Consider the following 21457-nt stretch of genomic DNA (forward strand, 5'->3'; position numbering starts at 1 on the left):
GGCACATCTCTAAGGGGATGTATAATTGCGCGCGACGTTGAAGTATCCTAATCACACTGAGAGAAAAAAATATTTGGTGTTTGCGACTATAATTGCATAGTAAAGTAATTATGGTTGACGTTCTTATTTTTATAGTTATTGCTAGAGTATTAGTACAAAAATAATTTTATATGCATAGATTTTTCAATTATGGTCATTTTTATCATATTTATTGTACGACTTACTATATACATAAATTACATTATAGTGTATAAAACCATTTTATGGTTGAATGAATGTTAAAGCTATAGCAACAATAATGTAGTATTGAGTCAGCTATAATTCGCATTGTTAAAATAATTATAAAATTGTAGTTAGCATCGAAAATAACTAAAAATTATAGTGAAATTATGGTAAGTGCAACTATTTTTTTCTCTCAGGTCTACGCATAGGATGCCGAATAATGTGAGTGACAAAAATTTGATTCAAACAACCAGATAAATTTTATCACATAACACGCCCAAACTCTACGGGTTCAGGTGCGATGATCTCGTGAAGTGATTACGTGCACCACATTGCACAAGAGGCTCGCACGGTTGAGCGGCACTGAAGAAGTGGCGAGGCACGCGACAAGGCAGCGTGTCCCACGCGCGTTCGCTTCGAGGAGCTCTCCTCAAATCAAATCACGTAATGTGCATATATATATTATACACATATATCTTTCGGTGAAATCGTTGAATCGTACGTTGAATCTCGCGGAGCGGGAGCGGAAGACACGCGAGCGTACCATTGGCGAGCCGCAAAAATCCGCCATTAAAATTCGCGAGTCGCGAATCGGCCGGCTCCTCCCATCGCGACGTTCGAGATGTGCGCTTCGCGATATTGCTGATATTGCGCACGCGGCGATGTTGACGCCTTATCTTTTGTAAATTACAAATTACTGTTTGTAGCCGAAGAGAATCGCAAAAATAATCGAGCTGGAGGGGTTTCGGTTTTGCGCGTTTGTATTTCCATCTCTGTCAGAATTGAACCGTAACTCTGATTCGAATCTCCATTTGTCGCTGAAGCGATTGCCTAAGCCGAGAAAAAAAATTGGAATAAAGATACAACTCTGAAGACTTTTTCATCAGCTCTTGATATTAATATTGAGAGACGTGCTATTTTTTAAATTGGAAAACTTCAGACTGAATCAAGCATATCGTAGCGAAAAATCATGTTTCTTCTTCAGTCTTCTCAAGATTTTACATCGAAAAGTCTCCTAAAAATATCGCTTTTTGGAATAAAATGCCATAAAAACGCTATAAATCTTATGATATAGTGTAAAATTTTATCGGTTGAAATATTAAATCTTGTTTTTATGTTAAACAATATTGAGCAACTATGTCGGAAGGATGAGTCACACACCTTCCGTCCATGTACCTCGCGAAACTCCGTAACCAATGGGTCTCGGGGAATTCTAAAATTCTGGATTCGAAGGTCGAGTTTTGATCAATTTTTCAGGCGTTTCCATCCGCGGGCTCCGGTTGAGGCTGGCGCCTCTTCGGTGGTATCGCGCGAGACACGCGAAGGAGAGGGCTTAATTCGCCGTGCATTTCCCCTTATTTGGGCTTCCGCGCTCGATCAGACTGCAGGAGGGAGCGCGGCCGACTTGGGAGGGAACGAGAGGGCCGAGCCTCCGAGATGTATGGCGAGGGACTCACTGAGTGATGAATGTATATACGCGTCTCATTCACCTCCTACCCTATTCGGTGACAAGTCGGACCAGCGGGACATCGCGTTAAAATTTAATCACGGAAAGATCCGGCCTTTTTCACTTTCGACGCGATCGCTTCTGCGCGAAAATACAAATCGCCTTCTTTCCCCGTTCAGCTCGCGATACCTTTTCCCGAGCAGGGTGCGCGAAGGGGTAACACAGATATCGTTTAGCGGACTTACAACGCGAGAAATTGCAGCATAAAACAAAAATATGAAGCTATCGTAGCCAATAGTGAATTTGTTGATCACCTTCTGCGACAACCTTCTGTTGTTTCTAATTGATGATATTAAAAATCGAGACGTTATATTAAAGAAATAAAATTGCCCAGTGGTTAAGACATCGTAAACTTGAAAATAGATTTAGAGATTTATTGAGCATTTTTTACAAATTTTTATTTGCAATCAAACTGCTCGTCTTCCGATGTTCGCTGTGTACTGTAAATGTTTTGTGAGCTTGCGATTGACAACAAGGCGGCGTACAACTGTATCAAAATTGATTCGCAGCCCAGCGGTCTTAGACTCTATTCACGTATCAAACATATCGCGACTGATATCAAACAGAAGAAATTATTCAATTCAATCCGATGATTCTCGCGTGCTGCGCGACCATTCACGTATCTCTGCCGTCCAAACGGTAGTTAAATTGTACATCGTGCGGCTTTAATGTCTCATCTGAATTGGGCACTTTGATGGCACCCAAAAAGATAACTACAGAAAAATTATACAGGAGAGTTCCACTTTTCATTATAATTTTTATATTAATTCTTGCTACTCATTATAAACTTCCCGCTACAGGTTTCTAATAAATCAGTTGAAAGAGAATTATTGTCACCGTCCTCTCTTTTCTTTTCGCTGTTGAATCTTTTTCTTAAAGTGAATAATGTGCATCATGCACTATATAATCTCCGATATACAATATCTAATATCAGTTGTGTCTATCTAACTGCGTCTGATTCCCTTCCTTAGAAGATATCACGAAAGCAATATCACGGGCTACGGTATTCATGTGCTCGAGGCAAATTTAATTGATATTCCAGGCCGAGCTGAATCGTCCTACGAGAAAAAAGCTTGACGATCGTAGCAGACTTTCTGACATCAGGAGTCTGGGAACGTACTAAGATACATGATAACCATCTTCAGCTTTATGACTATTATACACAGACAATGCTTATATTAATAATAATATAAATTGATAACGTCAATGATATAAATGAATAAAAAAACAAGGGAGAAAAATGATAAGTAGAGAAAGGAAAATACAGCCGATTTGAAAAGTACAAAGAAACTAAAGCAGCAGTAAAATAAATCTGTAAATATTACGGATCGTTAATAATTTGACAAACTAAATATATTTGGAGGAAACGTTAGATGACAATATATAAGTATTTACTAAAACGTTGCTAAATTCGTGCCAATATTTACAATATTCGCAAGAGAATGTTTGCAACGACTAACAGTAACAGTAAACTACAAAAGATGATGCAATAGAGATTATCGATTTACGAGAGCGAGAAAGAAGTTAATTTTCTGACAGTCATGTAAGTGTCGTAAATACCATTATCATGATTGCTACAAATATACACAGAGACACAGGCAGAGAAGAGACAAAAACATATCGAAGAGTGACATACTGTAGTACGTATACGTGGTGTACATAGTATTGGTTCGATAAAACACCGAATAAACGATTCTCCGTGCCCTAATGCGATTCCGTTCTGGCTATTATGTGCTCCACCACTTGGAGCTCCCCGGATCGTTGCTCTTTATCGCGTCAGGGCGCAACGAGTTCTCCTTTTTTAGGAACAACACAACGGTGCCCGTCGCGTTCGTCGTTCCCGATCGAAATCGTAATCTACCGCGCGCCTCGCGCACATGGAAAAACGATCTCGTGTAAGTACGAGAAAGCGAGAAACGGTGGGAACGAGACCGGGGAAGAGAAGATGACATTGCCCGTAATTTATCCTGGATCTTATTTCACGCGGGACCACGTGCGACTATAATTGAGAGAAAAAGAGTTAGATACATACTATGCGATTATCTTGATGTAAATCCCGAATTTGGTGATAAGAACATTTTATTAGCTAGCAAGTTTTTTTTTTTTTCAAACATTACAATGTAACATTGAGGCAACTGATTACCAAATAATTTTATTTAACTTCGCTTATACTACGTATTCTACACAAACATGCCTTTTTCTGCAAAATACGTTTTCGGCTTACGACGCAATTCCGATCGGCTCGAACGCATTTAAAATCGGTTTTCATGGATTCTTATTTCATTTCAAACGTATCTTCATCCCCGAATAAATGTACTGGGAAAAAATTTATAAATACACCCGTGCAGGGTGTAACGTAATATATGAGACCTTCGGGAATAAATTCAGCATTTAAAGATAATAAACACAAGTTCATACAAATGTATGCGATTTCTCTTCGTTTCAGATTTACAATCATTTTATTTCTCGCCCGCACTTTTTTTCCATAAAAATTCATAAAATATGACCAAAACAACCATCTTATATTTTAAAGTAAGGACAATAACAGGTTATTGTCATTCATCTTTTTATCTTTTCGTTACACGTTGGATGTTATCTGCTGGAAACCTTGTTCGATTCATCGAATGGAGTGTTTTAATCTTGTCGATGGATTTTTTGTAATCAATAGATTTCAAGTAACAGAAACAAGACGAAGCGAGTACAGGTTGATATAAATTTATTCTACTTTTTTTTAAGTGCCGAGCTCATCGCTGAAGTGAACCCTACGTATTATGTTACATCCTGTAATGAAAAACTCTTACAGTAGTAGGCTAAAAATTCTTAGCGATCACTCGTTATATATACATGTTAAACACATTTTCAATTAAACGAGACAAATGCTAAATGCTTTCTTAACTATGATCTTAGCGAGTTCAGATTCCAATGCTACAGATGCGAAGTGTCGTTCGTATCCGTGAAATATTAAAAATCCAGGCTCATCGGCATAACAACGGGGCTCCGCGATCTCTACGGAAATGAAAAACTCCGAAAACGGAACGGGAGAGACACGGGGAGTCGGGGAGACAGAAAAATATAGAGTGAGAGGAAGGGAGGCGGGAGGAGGAGGAGGAAAGGGGAGGGAAGGGGAGGGGGAGAGGGGGAGGGAGGACAAGAGGAGAAAAAGGGAGAAAGAGAGAAGGCATCTAAATGTTGGTCCAGGCGCGTGGGACGTTGATTGCGGTTAGGCTCGTGCCTACTCCCTCTTCTTACTCCAGGCCTTCTCTCCACCCCGCCACGCACCGTCGGCGTCGCGCCGCGTCTTACTCTCTCCTTTTTCGCTCCTCTCTCCTTTGAGAGAGACTCTGAATACCGGTCCGGTCTGTCGTACGCTTGTGGTGTGTAAGTCGCCTCGCTAAAGGATACACACGCACGTGCGTGCACGGAACGGGCTCACGTATACGTGTACCGGGGGCCCCGGTCGGTCGGCCGGTCGGCTGGCCGGCCGGTCGGTCGCGGAGAAGGTATATACGCTATACACGAAGGCGACTTCTCTCCTCTCTCTGTGCGCGTGAGAGAGTGCCGGTTAATGCACGTACATCTCTCGCCGCGTATACATAGATTTGGATGGTGCATGGACCAGTCCTGACACGCGAACGCGCGCCGCGAGCCGCGCGCGCCCGTGCCCGTGCCCGTGCCCGTCTCGGACACAATGCTAGAGAGATCCGTGCCACACCTCTTTTCTTCCCTCTTCTTTTCCATCCCGTGTGGAGTCCTCGGCGCGCCCTTGCGTCGGATATCTCCTCCTATATTCTCGCTATCTCGATACTTTTCACGATCTTCTTCTTTCCTTCGTTACCTCAGCCCCCCGCGTCCTCTCTCGTCCTCTTCTTTTTTTTTGTTTCTTCCTCTTTTTACATGGGCAACGATTCTCCCCCTCGGATCTTCCCTTCTCCCCTTTCACGGCGCGCGCGCGATATCGCCTCGATGCGTTCCCGATAGTACTTTATCGCGTATTTATGCGTTTCTGTCACTTTTGCTTCTGACGTGTATCAACATTTGCCTTCTCGATAAAATCTCCGCGGTGATTTGCGAGCGTACTAATTTTATCGCGCGAGAAAAGCAAGCTCTAAAGGCACTCGTAACAGTCATAACGCGGTAATTTTGATCAGAAACCAAGATAAGTTATGCACGTGATAATTATCATTAAGGTGAAGTTTTAGAAATTTACGACTTTAAACTATATATCCTGAAAATCTCTTTGAGACATCCTCGAGCGTAAAATTTGAAATTGAATTCTTGTGCAAATCGTTATGCGATTAAGGGTGATTTTTAGGCGCGTTATGAGACATATTACTGCAATCGCTTCTGAAAACTAGCTAGCGCGTGGTTAAACTTGTTGGGTCGCAAAGCATTTAGTGAAAATTGTCGGTTCTTGCATGTTTGCCGGCATGCATTAGCTGTGTCTGTCGTGACTGCGGTGTATAATAATATCTAAAAAAAAAAGAAAAAACGATGTACCGAGTCGAGTTCTTGTCGCTTGTGCGCGTGAAACGCGGCGTGCACGTATCATTCGTGACCAGATAGAGCAGGAGAACCTTCAATCATCAATTTATGAATGAACGGTTAAGTTCCTTTCGGTGAAAGTCTAAGGCGCACACATCGAGAGGCCTGAGAGTGAAGAAAAAAGGAATCGTTTAAACAGGGTGGGGACTGCGGTTAGATACCGATGAGCGAAGCAAAGCTCATGAAAAATTGAAGCTGTGTAATATGAGACTTATAAGATAATTTGTTTATCAATTACACAGCAAAGAGCTCGCTATGTTCACTGAGAGAAACAAACATAATATAATCTCATCGTGATATAACAATGTTATCGTATTAGAAAAGCTCTTACAGTCGTCGGAAATGCCTTAACGCGTGAAGTTACATTTGGAGCGTAATCTAAAACGCAAATTTGATCCGTAAATGTTCAATATGTGTGGCAAAAGATTAAATATAAGGCTTGAAAAATTAATAATTTATTAAATTAACTAATAAAAATATTATAATTAACTAATAAAAAACTTTTTAACAGTTACAGACGCGCACAATTACGCTTCAAATCTGCGTAGTTTCACATGATGGGCATTGCTTTTAACACGTGAGATATGTATTTCTGAATTATTTTTTATTATTCTATATACACGCACGTTAGACATTGCTAATTGAATAATTAAAATTAAATAATTTAGGAAGCTTGGATTTTTGTAAATGTTTTTAAAACGGTGTAGTCAGCAATTATTATGCCATAGCTTGTCAACACAGTCACTGATATCTAGCTACTTGGCTTATGATACAGTTATGGCTCATACTGAGAGATGGCAGGAGTTACTTAGCGAAATGGAGCGAGTAGTCCAAGTCCAAATTTACAATCTTACTGTATGTTCTTTCGCTTCTTCTATTATCTCTTTTATTATTTATTTATTATTATTATGCTTACTCAGTCAATAATCCTACATTACATATGTCGAATATACTTCTTAAAAGTTACTGAATTGTCGTTAAAACTCACAGAAATAAATGTATTGTAAGCTACTATTATAAAATTAGAATTGTGAATTAAAGAATTAAAGAAATGAGTTGTATATCGTCCAATACGAAAACAGTCTAATTAGAAACATGAATTATAAAATTTCTTTATGCGTCATATTAAAAGTATAATATAAATGTAACTTTTATTTCAATCTTTACTCGAGTTTTCTTTAACCAAAATGAAAGTGTCAAGTGTCAACATAACAAAGGCGCGATTCTCCGTCTATCTTTATTTAGATTTAATAAAAAACGAGCTAATTTTTATTTTAAAGCCTGTTACTTCTATAATTAATAAAAACAGGATCTATTTATGTTGTAAATAAGATACTAAACGCAAAAGGATAAACACGCGAGCGATGTAATAAAAAATGCGCTATAAAAAGGAAACTATTGAAGATAGCGATCAGCCCATAAATAGTGCGTGGAGTTCCTGTTTCAAGCCAGGCGTCTATTTAGAACTAAAGAATTCTCGCGACCATATTTCTTCATATTTCTTTATTATTAAATCCAAGGGATTCAAAGTTCCCTGGCTGTTTTGTTGCAACTTCTATAGGTAAAAGATACATCGCTATCATTTTGTTGATCCACAAAAGAGAACGGGGCTGCTTTTTCACGCCCCTATATCTATACATCTCTTTTGTAAGGAGACGCTACTTTTACAATCGCGAAAATAAATAAGCGTAAAACTAGATGTTTTAACTTTAATTTCGAGTAAAACGCGAGAGACGCGCAAACAACTCACGCGCGCGCGTAATTCCTGTTTTCTGAGGTTACTGGGTGAGTCACTCTGTATACGTTTGACTACTTTGGCTCAGTAAAGCGAGGTAAAGGCAGTCCCCATTATGATATCAATTAATTACGCGGTTTCTGCGTGATGAGACCATCCGGTTTGGTAAGGTAAGTCTTGCGCGCACCAACGCGAATACCGTGTTCCCGATGGCGTTACCACCATCGGAACGACACGGGAATGCGAAGAATTCGAGTAACGGGTTACCGTGATACGCCGCGTCGCGTCGGCCGATGATCTCCTTAGCTCTTATCGATCTTCATCCCTCTAGTCCCGCATGACAATAACGTCGATTTAGGTTTACGCTCGCGCTACACCCTTTTAGAATAACTTGAAAGATCTCTTTCTGAAAAACATATATATGTAATCGTAATGCGTTTACAGATGAATTGTACGAATGGAACCCCTATCGAGAAAGTATTGCCACTATATTACTTTAATTTATTCTCTTTAGATCATAAACTTGGGTTTAACAACGATTATGTATTACTGCGTGTAGATTCTTTCTTAAAAAGAAGCTCGCCTTTTTCCCCAATTTTTGATAATAATCATGTCAATGTTCTCATTACCACACATTCTTCGCTTCAATGAGCGTCTTCCGGCCCATCAAATGCAAAAGTGCAGACGCAGCAGGGAACCACATTTCGGAACTGACTTCTTCCAGGCAGAAAAATAATAATACGAGAATCTATTGTAACACAATTGCATTGTGTACAATTAATCGCCTTTGAATGAACATTTTAATGGATGTAATATTTATCTCTATCCCCAAAAACTTATTTCTGAATAATTTGTTTTCGAAATTATTTTGACGTAACGTAATATGTTTCTCGCTGGTATAACCGACACCGTTTTCGGACGCGTTGATGATTTAACAAATCTCATTGAGAATTCAACCAAGTCCTCCGAGATAATGAGAGACCACGCGGAAGGAAGATGCGCCGGGCGAGACGGAGAGAGAAATGGGGGACCCATACACTCTCGCGGATACGCGCGTGTCCTGGATCAAGGATGCAAATATGGCATAGTATCCTGCGCTGTGTGTCTCGCTCGCGTTTGGATATATACCTCTACCTAGACAGTAATATTGGTAGGTAATTCAAGCGAGGTAGGTTGAGCCGCACCCTGTTCCTCAAGCATCCACCGAAAGACCTCCGTCGTGGACACTCGTGGCGTGGCCGCGTGTGCGTGCGGCACTCGCGCGCGCACGCATTGCACACACGCATACACACGCATATACACGCACGAGTATCTCCGGATACTCCTTATAACGTCTCGTACGGGAATGGTACTAACGTGCATGCATACACTCTGGACCCGCGAACGAGCTCGACGAGGGTCTGAGATGCGAGGTGAACGTCCCCCACAATATCTAAAATCTGTGCGCCCGCGTGAGCGCGCGAGCGCACGCGAGCGCGCGTGAACGCGCGTGCGTGCGTGCGTGCGTGCGTGCGTGCGTGCATCATCGCTTCGTACAGTCGTGCTCCGTCTCACGTGAAACTTGACGGTGTGCCGACTTGTGGTCGTACGCGCTCTCCGTGCGTGGACCCACATAAACGGCCGCGTGTGTTGGTGCGAGAGCGCACGGTTTGTCTCTACCTCTCTTTCTCTCGCGCTCCTCTCCTTTCTCTTTTCATCGTGTCCACGGCCATAGGTGGTAGAACGAGCCTGTCCAGTTTTCCCATGGGAACAATACCCCACGGGATATATAATAACAATGGTCACGAGCGTGGGAGACGGGTCGATCTTTATTTACCCGTTCGTTTTTCGTTTTCTTCCACGTTCCATCGCCGGTCCTTTTTGTCTCACTGTCCTCCCTCTTCTTCGCTCTCTCTCTCTCTTTTCCCTTGTTTTTCTTCATTCCTTCTTACGCACCGTTTCTCCACTTATTTCTTGTTTCTCGCCTCCTCTCTCTCTCCCCTTCCCGTCCTTCCACTCTTACTCGCACTCGTGATTCCCGTCTCCGCGCGCGAAATTATGATTCCACGCTTTTTAGATTCACGCGGATCTTCATAATTTTCTCTCTCTCCACTATCCTTCCTCGCTCTTCATGAATCTCTTTCTCTTTAGCACTCCCTTTGAGGAGGTAGGGCACGCGAATGTGGGAGGGATGGTTTCCGGTCGCCCACGTGCCCCCGTGACGACCACTTCGTCGAGGTATCGGAAAATCGAGTAAAACACACTCTCGCGAATATCTCTCGCAAAAAGTTACTGATATATACGCGATTAAGCCATTGGAATATTAGCAGAGAGAGAGAGAGAGAGAGAGTTTACTCGATCCCGATAACGTTAGATCAAGGAAGTTTGATTGTACGTCGCTTCGTTCGCCAGCGATATAATTTATTAACATCCCTAAACTCAAAAAATATATATTTCGTTTTCTGTTAGTCGTGAATCTACCTTTTCCTGTACAAAAATCAATTTTCGGATTTAAGAACTTTTTCACTTCTGACTCCTGAGCGGCAAAGGTATGAAGCGAGACGAAGCGGAAGAGGCTCCTTTGAGGAACGCGCGTGAAAAGTACACAGTCGTAAAGTTATGTTATGAAATTAAATATTTTGTCTGCATTCGTGCGTGCAACCAGGTAAATTTGCTTTCTTGGATTAGACAAATTTCAGCGCGCGCGGCGCGGGCGCGGGCGCGTCGCGTCGCGTCGCGCGCGCGGAGGTACGCAAATATTAGACCCCCATCGCGCCCCACTACGGTAGCGGGTTGTTGCGCCAGACTTTACCGCTCCTAAGCTCTATCTATACACCTGAATCGAGAGGATTTTCACAACGATCGCCGCGGCCCCGCGAGATGAGAGAAAAGGAGAGAGAGGAAAGAGAAGGAGAGAGCCCCGACTAGATTGTCGCGTGGGCGACCGGAAACCGTACCTTCCTACCGTCTTTGGTCGTCACTCGACGGCTCCGCTCGAGGGAGGGGAAGTGAAGAGAAGGAGAAGGCAGACCGGTCAAGAACTCGCCATATTCTTCGACGTTCTTCTGCCGATACATCGGCCGTACGCACGGGCGGATCTCCGCGGGACCAAACGCGCGCCGAGAATACAACATACGAAAAATCCTTGGGGGTGGAGTGGGGTGGGGAGGGAACATTCTTCATTTTATTATTATTTTTAAATAAAACGAAATATGATTGTGGCAAAGGTTGCGGCGCGTTGTTCCAAAATACGATCTCGTATCGCTTGGGCCGTATATAAATAAATATTAGCGCGCGCATCGTTTCTGATCATTTTCAAATTTTCAAATTTTCGAACCCCTTCCGCCCGCCGGCTACCGGCGACGCGGCGCGACGGATCGAGAGGCGGATTGAGAAACGAGCCCGGGATTAACGGACCGGCCGCGCAGATCGGCGGAACCAATGATATGACGAAAGAAGCGAAGGATATCGCGCTTATCCTCAAATGGTAGAGAGGTGATGACCTCGATTCTACGTTCGCGCGCGTTGCGAACGCGCTGCGCGGCGCGGCGCGACGTCGCGCCACATGCATATCGTTCCCCGTTCCTCTTCCCCGTCACCCTCCCCCCCGCTCCGTGTTTCCCGTTCCTCTGCGCCGCGTTACCGCCTGTTTTCTGCTCCGGCCCGATCTGACTGAACGCGCTCTCGACCGGCCTGCCCACACAGCACACGCGCCCGCCGCGCGCGCTTGCCCTTCTGTCAATTATATTTACTATTTCATTCATACGCCGCCGACTCTTGGTTCACGGGCCGTGCCCATTCACTAGAACAACCGCTCGCGCGCGCACGCGCGGCAAAACTCGCTAGGGACGGGGCCGCGATTTATCTGATAATCTCTCTCTCCTCTCTCTCTCTCTCTCCGCGTGAAAACTCGTTTTCTTTCGATAATAATCTCCTTTCATCGTTGACGGTTTCTTTAATTTCGAGGCGACGTACGTATTTTCAATAATTTTAAGTTATATATTTAATCTTATGCGCGATTCTTATGTGCGACTTTATTTTGAAATCGTCTAAAGTGGGCTTAGCTTCAAATTCAAATTTTATTAAATCAAGCTCTTTTTAAAATTAACTGGAGACCTGGAGACCAGGATTTCGTTATTTACTTAGCTCTCCTCTTTTCTCTCTCGATTATTTATGACTCGAAAACTAATGTCATAAAATTCTTACCAAAAAAAATCGATTTAGATGTATCGAAGATTATATGATTAAAATTATGGTCATAAATTGTAAGACATTTCTAAGTTACATGATTCTCATATGTGGGATAAATTCGCAGATATATTGTAACGCAAAAGTCTATGAAAAAAATTATGAAAATTGTGATTTTTTTTATTTAAAATAATTTATAATAATTAATAATTCTTAAGTTATTTATTTACTTCTGCATGTTGTGTATAGAAGTCGATGGCGTAAGAAAAAATGTAGCCAAACTACCTGTCACAGTTTTAAACTGTTTTTATTCGAGATAGATGCTTTATTTATTTATTTTGCATTAGCACTCTTAAAATCCTCCATAAAATGCTGAAAACTGATATTTCTTCCAAGTTTCGGGAAACACATATAATTAAGAAAAATAAGAAATAACTAAACTGGCATAATAATTAAAGTTACAATTTGTTTGTTTTGATGAAAATAAAGGTAAAGAAGAAATTATAAGAACGTTGGAATTCCGTCAACAAGATGGCGTAACCTCCCAAGGAAGGAGTTTGCTAGGGGAAAAGTAGTAATATCTAAAATACTTTGAAAACACATTATCTATTGGATATCTAAAATGTCAAGAAATGAATTGAAATTGGGCGCAGTATTAATTCGCTATCGAATGGGATTGATCGTGCCTTTGTGCCTTGTCGTGAAGCTAAAGAAACTTAATTAGGGCCACGGCATATTAAAAAAAATTAAACAGGAAGACTTATGTCAATTTCTATCAATTGTTAATTGTAAGCTTAGTTTAACTTACTTTCTATCTTTTTTTAGTTCAAGAGTTAGAAAAAATAAAAAGTAAGTTAACCCGAGATTAAAATTAATCTAATGTGATAGAAATGGACAAGCGGTGAATGTATCGACCAATCATAATCGAAAATTCTCGAGAACGCAAGGCTGCCATTCTGAAACTCCTGGCTATGTGATTGGTCCACTTAAAGTTTTTCTACGTGTTACGGCCCTTATTGCATGAATACTCTGGTGAAAAAATTTTTCATATTTTCTTAGAAATTCTGTAAGAATTGGGATTTATGAAAAATTCTGAAAAAATATATAAAGTTTCTCAGATACTTTCAGAAATAATTGGATGAAGATTTTCGGTATCCGTATATATGAAAATTCCTGATAAATCGCACAGATCTTCTCATATATTTATTCAGATTTTTAAAAAGATATATTGGCGAAAAATATTTTATTCTTATTTTGTCTGAGTTTTTCTTAAAAACGTTCCAATTTGTATAAAACATCTGAAAAATTCTGAGCATTCTGAGAAAATCTGAAAATTTTTGTAGAAATTCTGATTAATAATATGAAAAATTCTGATCTTGTTCCACCAGAGTATACAGCTGCAGATGATCCTAGGGACATTCTCTGTTACTGCTTCTCACTATAATTAGTGATGGAGACATCCGCCTTGAATCTGGTGAGTCTTGTTTTCCTCACCTAATATATTTTTGCATTGTTTGTATAATATATTTTTATATTGCATGCCAGTTATTCCACGAGTTGAGTAAAAAATAATAATGATTATTTATATGTCTTAGGAGAATCGTCGATACACTGTATTTTATAAGAGCTAGAAATGAATTAGACACAACAAAAACACTTTAATATACAGCTGTTATTTTATTGAATAAACAAGCGAGGCTTATTAGGAAACTTATTCCTACGTATCTTATTTATTATGAGTCATTCAATTAATGAGATCGATGCTCTCATTCTAAGGCACATGAAAAGCAGAGGAGAGCAGAAGCGCTGTTGCGAGAGGGAAAGTTTGAGGAAGCAGCCAAGTGTCACGAGACTGTGGCTGATCTTCTAACAGAGGCCCATGCACAACTTGAGTCCAGTCTCATTCATGTACGTGCGTCCACTTTATCTCCCCAAAACACATCGAAATTTTTGACACCGACTCACTCGCTCGTCACGTTGGAATCCCTCAATCTACAACGAGACTATCACAAGAGACAGGCAGCTGTTGTCAGGTATGTAACATGCGTATAATATTTCTAAATTGCAAATTAGCTGCCTTGCATTATAAACGTTTACGTATATGACTTTTCATTATTGTGAGAAATTTTATTTCTTGTTAGAATGAAACAAGCGCAATACGAAGAATACAAGACAACATTAGAGAATCGTCAGAAAGATCTTCTCAATAAGCGTGCAGCAAGATACAGTGAGAGAGACAATGCGGACATAAGAATTGACAAGTTCGATGGTTCTTTACGTCAAGCTATATACAAAACTATCGATGAGCAAGACAGTCTTCTGACTTTGATAGATATCAAGCTACCACCTAGTGCTGAAGAGAAAAGTTTCAAACATCCAAAAGACACAGGTACCGTTATAGAAGAGCTCAAAACCGTTAATAGCCAATTGCGATCGCTTGTAGGGAGCTTACTCAGTCAGCTAGAGGCAAAGGAGGAAGAAGTGCGTCAACTGACAGAGCGTCTCTATGCGATGTCTGTCAATTCTAATGACGGTATCAGAGCCGAAGAACACCCTCTGTGTCTTGATCCTTTACCTCCGTTGACACCTCTGGAAATGCCACTTTTCGATTTCTCATCTTCATAAAACACAAGTTATCTAAGATACGCTTCGGAAATATTTGCGAAAGAACGTTAAAGTGAAATTAATATTAACCAATTATGTCTAGTATGAATAGTACTGAAAGTATCATATTTTCAAATATTACTATATTGGAGTGTATGCAATTGTAAATTTTATATAAACAGTATATAGCAAAATGCACCGTGTATTTTTTATGTTGTAAATTTTGACGTAAAGGGTGTTCGTGCAAAAAAAATATATATACATATATGTATAATATTTTTTGTTGTGATCCTTTTAAATATATGCTGAAGATCTGTTCAAAAGTTCGGCTGTGTATTGAATCAGCTGTATGGAGTTAATAGTTCAAAAAATCAATAATAATAAGCGAAGATTCCTCAGATCATGAACGGTCGATTTGTAAATAGAAGTTTCGAGCAAGCCGAGTATTACGGTCGGTTGTTTAGTCACTAGTTCTGAGATTGTAATCCTCTGTGATCTATTATTGTGCAAATAAAGCTTAAGTTTCAGTTCCAGGTGTTGCAGTTATTCTATGTAAGTGCGGGAGGGTCGCGGGGGTGTCGCAAGAAATTAATTCTCTATTTTTTTAAATTTCTATATTGATCTGAATATTCCTAACTTTAACAACAAATCCCAAATAACAAAGATAAATATACAATATCTCCAACAGTATTATTAATATTAATATTATTAATATCTCCGACAAATGTCTCTGGATAAAAATTTCACAATGATAACTGTAAGTTGTCTGTATCAGCTTCTTGAACTTTGTAAACGTCCCAATTTGAAGTGGCCAGGGCCTTTCCAGAATTAAAATTGATAATGTATCGGGCGATAAGTAGGCTAGGAGTCTTGCCCCCAGCGAAGATATATATCAAGTTAAAAGATAACCACGTAGACAAATGCTATCTTCAAGATTGTATTACGATCTATCATTACTCAAAAAGAGGTATATTTTTATTTATGCTCTTCTGTTAAGAACCTCCCGTATTGATGCGCTTTTAAACAAATAGTTTGCCGATTTCCTTCTCTTTTTTTTTTTAATATGTCGCAGATCTCTCGCGAAATTAAATAAGGTCATTTCTTGTCTCGGGTGTAAAGAGCAGACTCCGCGTCTAGCAAGTATCGCAAACTTTTGTAAACAGATGTCGGCTCCGGCTTCGTCATAAGATAAATTAAATCATTAAAAGTAGTCATATATTGTGTATATGTATATCTATATAGTTGCTTTCCATTTACACTCAAGTGATCTGAGTCACTCAGTCATGTGAGTATTTTATACTCAGGTAAGATAAGTCATTTTGTACTTACCTGTTTATTTTGGTGACAAAGCTATCGCATAACAATACAGATTCGTAGCCTCACTTTTAATGTGAGTCTATTAGATTCATTAAAGCACACGGTTTCGATTGTGGATAAAAACTCAGTTGAATCTCACTTTGCCAGCATGCAAAAAGAACGTGCATTCAACTGAGTTATGACGCCGCAAGTGAGAATTATCTGAGTTTTGATGTAAATGGAAAGCAACTATTATATCGTGTTTTCTGAGTATCTGGAAGCACACGTACGAGATAAAGACGTTTAACATATTTATGAAGATAATTAAACCAGTATTGCCAAATAAATCGTTAAGTTGAGCATGTGATAATTATTGTTGACGCAATAAAAATGTTGTTGCAAATGACTCGGAGTATTTTTCCACGTATAACAACGCGCATGTAACTTATATAAAATTAGTAATCTCTAAACTCATCGAAACTTAATGGAATTTTGACAAAATTTTCCAAATGGCATGAGATAAAATATCTTATTACTACAATTAAGTTTGTCAACTGTAAATTAATAAATTAATAATAATTATTATTATATGTATTATCCAAACATAACTATATTTATTAGTTGTAAATTAACTAATAGAGCGAAATTAATTTATTCAGAATTAATTTAACATAAATACTGCTTGCATAAATCTATATATTTTCTTCTATTTTGAAAAGCTTCGAAGAATAATATGTCTTTTTATACATTGAAAGTCCTGGGAGACCGATTATTTTTTTATCAAGTCACACCTTTCTGATCGATACTTTACGACGCAACGTACGCAAAGCTTTCTTATCGAAATTAATCGGAATTAATCGCGTATCACGATCACATGTCGTACTAGTGTACTTATTTACAATGGCACGAGAACGTCACGTGAGTCTCAGCCGTGCGCTCCCCGCGTTATCCACACGCTGCATTTTCTTTTTTATAATATCTCACAACGGGGCCTCGTGTACTAATCGCGGCAGCCAGCGCGGCATTACTATACAAAATTTCCATCGACGTAATCTTAAATGCATATCTAAATTTATCATCTTTATGCGTAATTGCGTAAATTGCTTGAAATGCCTCAAACTTCCATGCCCGACGAAGAAAACATTTAATAAAATATCGATAAGATATAATTACTTTTTTTCCTGTAAAATTTCCAGACTATCGACGCCCCTCAAACATCGACTTTTTTAATCGCAGATCTTCGTTTTATCAACGTGGAATTATTCTATTCGACGAAAATCGTCCAGGAAGCTACATCTTGACTGTAATTGTGACCTTGTGATCAAGCTTTCGAATTAAAACTCTGTCTGATGTGATACTCGGAAATCGGGGTATACACGATTGTGACATCTATTTTCTCCCCTTGGCTGTATCTATTTCGACACGTTATGTACATCTAACACTTCAATGCATAACTTTTGTAACGACGTGCTAGACGGGCTGAAATAAGAGGCGATATCAGTTTGATATCGTGAAAATTGACCTCGTCTGGATCAAGATAACAAGAAGAATTTAAAAACGGGCATACATCTTATTGCAAGAACGTAAAAACTATGTACTTGAATAACTGAAAAAGTCAAATAGAATTTCAAAGACTCACGTATGTATACTTATGTTATATCTACAATGAGATAGCAGGTGTGCATTATCTGCCAGACGCTGGATTTAACCGACTGGTGGTTGCAAAATGATATGGTTCGTTATCGGGCTCGTTTGATATTTTTAGACATTGATACACATTCGTACCCCCTCGACTCATTCTTAATGAATATCGGTGGAAAGTTTTCTATGCTATTATTACATATGATGTGTAATTTGATCAGGCTACATTGCTTCATATCGCCTAAGATCTGATTATCTGGATGACATTGAAAAATAAATTCAAATGACTTAAATTTATATTACGAGAAAGAATACATCTTGTGTACGATCTACCGATACTTATCTCGACAATTCGTCAAGTAGGTATTACATAATATTAATCGCTTCGTTAATCGCTTCACTAATGAAGTAGGTGAAGCAAGCTCCCCGTAGTTTTTCGAGGACCACCCCGTGGTCCCCGTGCGATTTATTTTGATATTTTAATCGTTAAACGTATCTTCGAGAATCTAACTTTTATATCTTAAATACGTGCACGTGTACGTAAAATGAATCAAATAAGTATGACGAAAAATGCGGATAAAAAAATTAAATCTTATTCCACATTTTTTAATTAATTATTTTTTAATTATGTTGTTCCGCTTCTCTGCTGTCTGGCAATAAGTCGACGACCGATGCGGATGCGATACGAAATGACGCAACGCGTTTTGTTTATTGTTACAGCCGCCTGTCGTTCATGCTGCATTAAACGCGTTTCCCCGCATTATCTCTTCGCGGTTTTACGTCAAGCCTCGCGCCGTGCTTTTACACGCCGATCAATTTTGCCGATCGCGCAAATACGGCGACGTGTACACGGTGTACATAGTCCATAGTTCCGTGCTGCTGCGGATCTTTACCCGCGAATATGCGTCAGCGCTGCGCCTCAGAGTTTATCAATTCCGCTTAAAAGTTGATAAAGACCCTCGAGACACGCGCGCGCGCGTCGCAATTATCGCAGAATCCCCCCCGTTGTCCGCCCCCGGGGGACAAAAATCCTCTTCCCGGCGGAGACGGCGATATAATTGTCGTGAATGACGCGTAAAAGACCCCCCTTTTATGCTGGGCGTGACGTTGTATTTATCGTATATAAAATACCGGTCCGTGAGCGACTCGGGCATCAGTACTGGTCCTCACCTCTGCGCGATCAAATGGGGCACAAATCGAAAGCGTAACATAACAACTCTTGCTACTCCACGAAAGCTATCAAGCTTCATTCCAACGATCTAGTCAATACTTGCAGTATATACCGCACAAATCCAAGGTAAGTCCTTATTTCATTTCATTGCTAATTTTTGGGACTTTGACGAGTCTGTAGAAACGCCACAGTTGTCTTAACATTTACTAAATACGAGAAAAATTCTTTTAACAAACGTATCGCGAGATCATAGAGCTAGATCTATTGGACCTTCGTTGATCATATCTGCTTGCTTCTAATATCCTGCGAGACAAAGAGGACGTCGAGCCTTTCTCTGTTTTCACATTCGCTCAGTGAGCAACAAAGAACGGGAAAAGCTCTCTTTGTCTCTTCGTCTCTTCTTTTGTGATGGATATTCAAGTTCTGTTTCCGAAAGATTTTAAATAATTTTACCGTATAAAGGATATTGAATTGTTTCGAATATTATTAGGAACCGAGTATTTTTGAGAGAATCCTAAAAAATCTTGAAAGAGTTCTGAATGCTTAGAATTTTCTAAACATTTAAATGTTTCAAACACTTTCGAGAAAATATTTCTTTTTTCGCAAGTGTTTGAAACATACAAAATTCTTAAAAACGGATTTATTATCTATATTGGGTATAAAATTGAGAGTGGATTAAAATAACGATGCAAAATGTTATAAAAGAAGAAAAATATTTATAAAAAGTTCAAGACTTTTAAAATTGTTAATACGCGTTCGAGACCTTCGAAACATTCAAGAAGTTTAAAATCTTCTTGGTGTCGAAAAATATTAAAAACGATTCAAGATTTTCATATTTACAATGATTACGCTCAATTTTAAAAGGCTTGGACGTTTTCGAAATATTTTTCTTCTTTTATAACATTTTGCATCATTATTTTAATCTATTCTCAATTTTATACACAAACATAGTTAATAAATCTATTTTTAAGAATTTTGAATGTTTCAAACACTTTCGAGAAAAGATTTTCTAAGTACTTAAAACTTACAAGACTTGTCAGGATTTTCAACAATACTAATGCACTCTGCAGAAAGCTTTCCAACAAAGAAACCATTTGTACGTACACTTGAGTAGAATTATTACTTATTTTCCATTCTGCAAATATTTGTTCTTCCTTTGATATAAATCTACACGCACACATTATCAATATTCTTTACATTACGAAATCCATCTAACGGAACGATTTATTCGCAGATGCTGATCGGTGGAGCTGTTAGCTATGTCGCTGGAAAGCAGGCGGTGCGCACAGTTTATTGGCGAACCGCGAACAACGGGCGTCTTCTGAAGACAGCGAAAACCTGCATGTTTCAAGGACCGCCCAAGCCTGCACGATCGTCAACCGCGGCTTCCTCGGCGTGCCCGGCGCAGTCACACATGAACCTGATACCCAAAGTTGTTTAAAAATTACGAGAATGCCGCATACCAATATGAAATACGAATTACTCGTTATACACGGCCAGCTGTACATAAGAAATTGTTGATTATTTAATCTCAAAATGCATATTTATAAAGTTATGACGACGCAATAAAGCTATTATTTATTTCTTCCAATAAATCTCGCTGTTATTTAGTTTTTAGTTTTATCCACACGAACACACCCAACACACACACACACACACACACACACACACACACATCTTTAAATATTACACTTCTATAGTTTGGAAATATTACAAGACGATACACAAATCGCGTTAATTTTAATGATAGATCCTTTGATAAATTTGAAAAATTAATTTTTCTTCAGCGGCAGTATTAATACCTTCCGAGTTACTAGCAATAGATAAAGAAAGCACGGCTTTCACTTTAGGAGAATAAATCGATGGAAAACTATATTTTGCAAGCATATTTCTTGAATTTCACGTGATCTTGATTGAGTAGATTTCTCATTTCTACTTGGCTACAACGGTATAAGTACGTTGTATATCAGAGAATTACAACAATAATTTTTCTCGTCAAATAAAAATTTGTTCGAGTTGATCTGTCTTTAAAATTTAGATGCACTTTCTCTCGTCTGCACGGAGAGAATTTTTTGTTATATTTTACCCTTAAATTCACTACAAACTTGGGACAACTTGGCAACCAAGGAATTTTTAAAATATACAAAAGACATTTTACAAACAACGTGATAAAAATTACCATGCAGATCGGTAAATATTGAAAAATTATTGAAATTTCCTAGATATATTTTAGTAAAATTAATCAAATATATTTTATATTTTAATGAAATAGATATTAATATTTCTTATTATGGTGGATATTAATCAGAATAGCTCACATAAAATTCTTGATGGTACATGTTGTCCCACAACTACCATGATTTCAGGGTAAATTTTAAGAGATAATTATCTCCGTGTGGAAATACGAACTGCTGTCGTAAATGCGATCATGGATAAAATTTGATAGTTTCCATTCTTCTACTCTTCGAGGGGAGAGAGAAAGGGATGACAGATTGTAGAACAATGAAACTGGAAGAGAAGAAAAAATAGTATCTGCCGAAAGACTAGCCACGTCGATATGGCATTGAGACAA

The 21457-nt window shown here is 39.2% G+C and overlaps 1 protein-coding gene across 2 annotated transcripts; it reads left to right on the top strand.

Annotated features, from left to right (window-relative positions):
• The first annotated feature begins 13552 nt into the window (after window positions 1–13552).
• LOC139768690 (nuclear receptor-binding factor 2) lies at window positions 13553–15310 on the top strand. 2 transcript variants are annotated; one of them, XM_071699140.1, is made up of 3 exons: window positions 13553–13647; window positions 13950–14206; window positions 14315–15310. In XM_071699140.1, exons 1-3 carry the CDS (start codon window positions 13624–13626, stop codon window positions 14796–14798), a joined length of 765 nt encoding a protein of 254 aa, XP_071555241.1. In that variant the 5' UTR covers window positions 13553–13623; the 3' UTR covers window positions 14799–15310. The 2 variants fall into 2 exon arrangements, with proteins under 2 accessions (XP_071555241.1, XP_071555242.1); XM_071699141.1 differs by lacking the exon at window positions 13553–13647 and adding an exon at window positions 13697–13729.
• The last annotated feature ends 6147 nt before the right edge of the window (window positions 15311–21457 follow it).

Source organism: Temnothorax nylanderi, unplaced genomic scaffold (assembly GCF_030848795.1).
Source record: "Temnothorax nylanderi isolate EJ_2023f unplaced genomic scaffold, tnyl_v1.0 TNYL_tig0017_pilon, whole genome shotgun sequence".
Taxonomy (NCBI): domain Eukaryota; kingdom Metazoa; phylum Arthropoda; class Insecta; order Hymenoptera; family Formicidae; genus Temnothorax; species Temnothorax nylanderi.

Coding starts and splice junctions, on each gene's coding strand:
- LOC139768690 (XM_071699140.1), top strand. CDS start 13,624: ATGGAGACATCCGCCTTGAATCTG. Junction 13,648..13,949: donor AGACATCCGCCTTGAATCTG/GTGAGTCTTGTT, acceptor TCTCATTCTAAG/GCACATGAAAAGCAGAGGAG. Junction 14,207..14,314: donor AGACAGGCAGCTGTTGTCAG/GTATGTAACATG, acceptor ATTTCTTGTTAG/AATGAAACAAGCGCAATACG.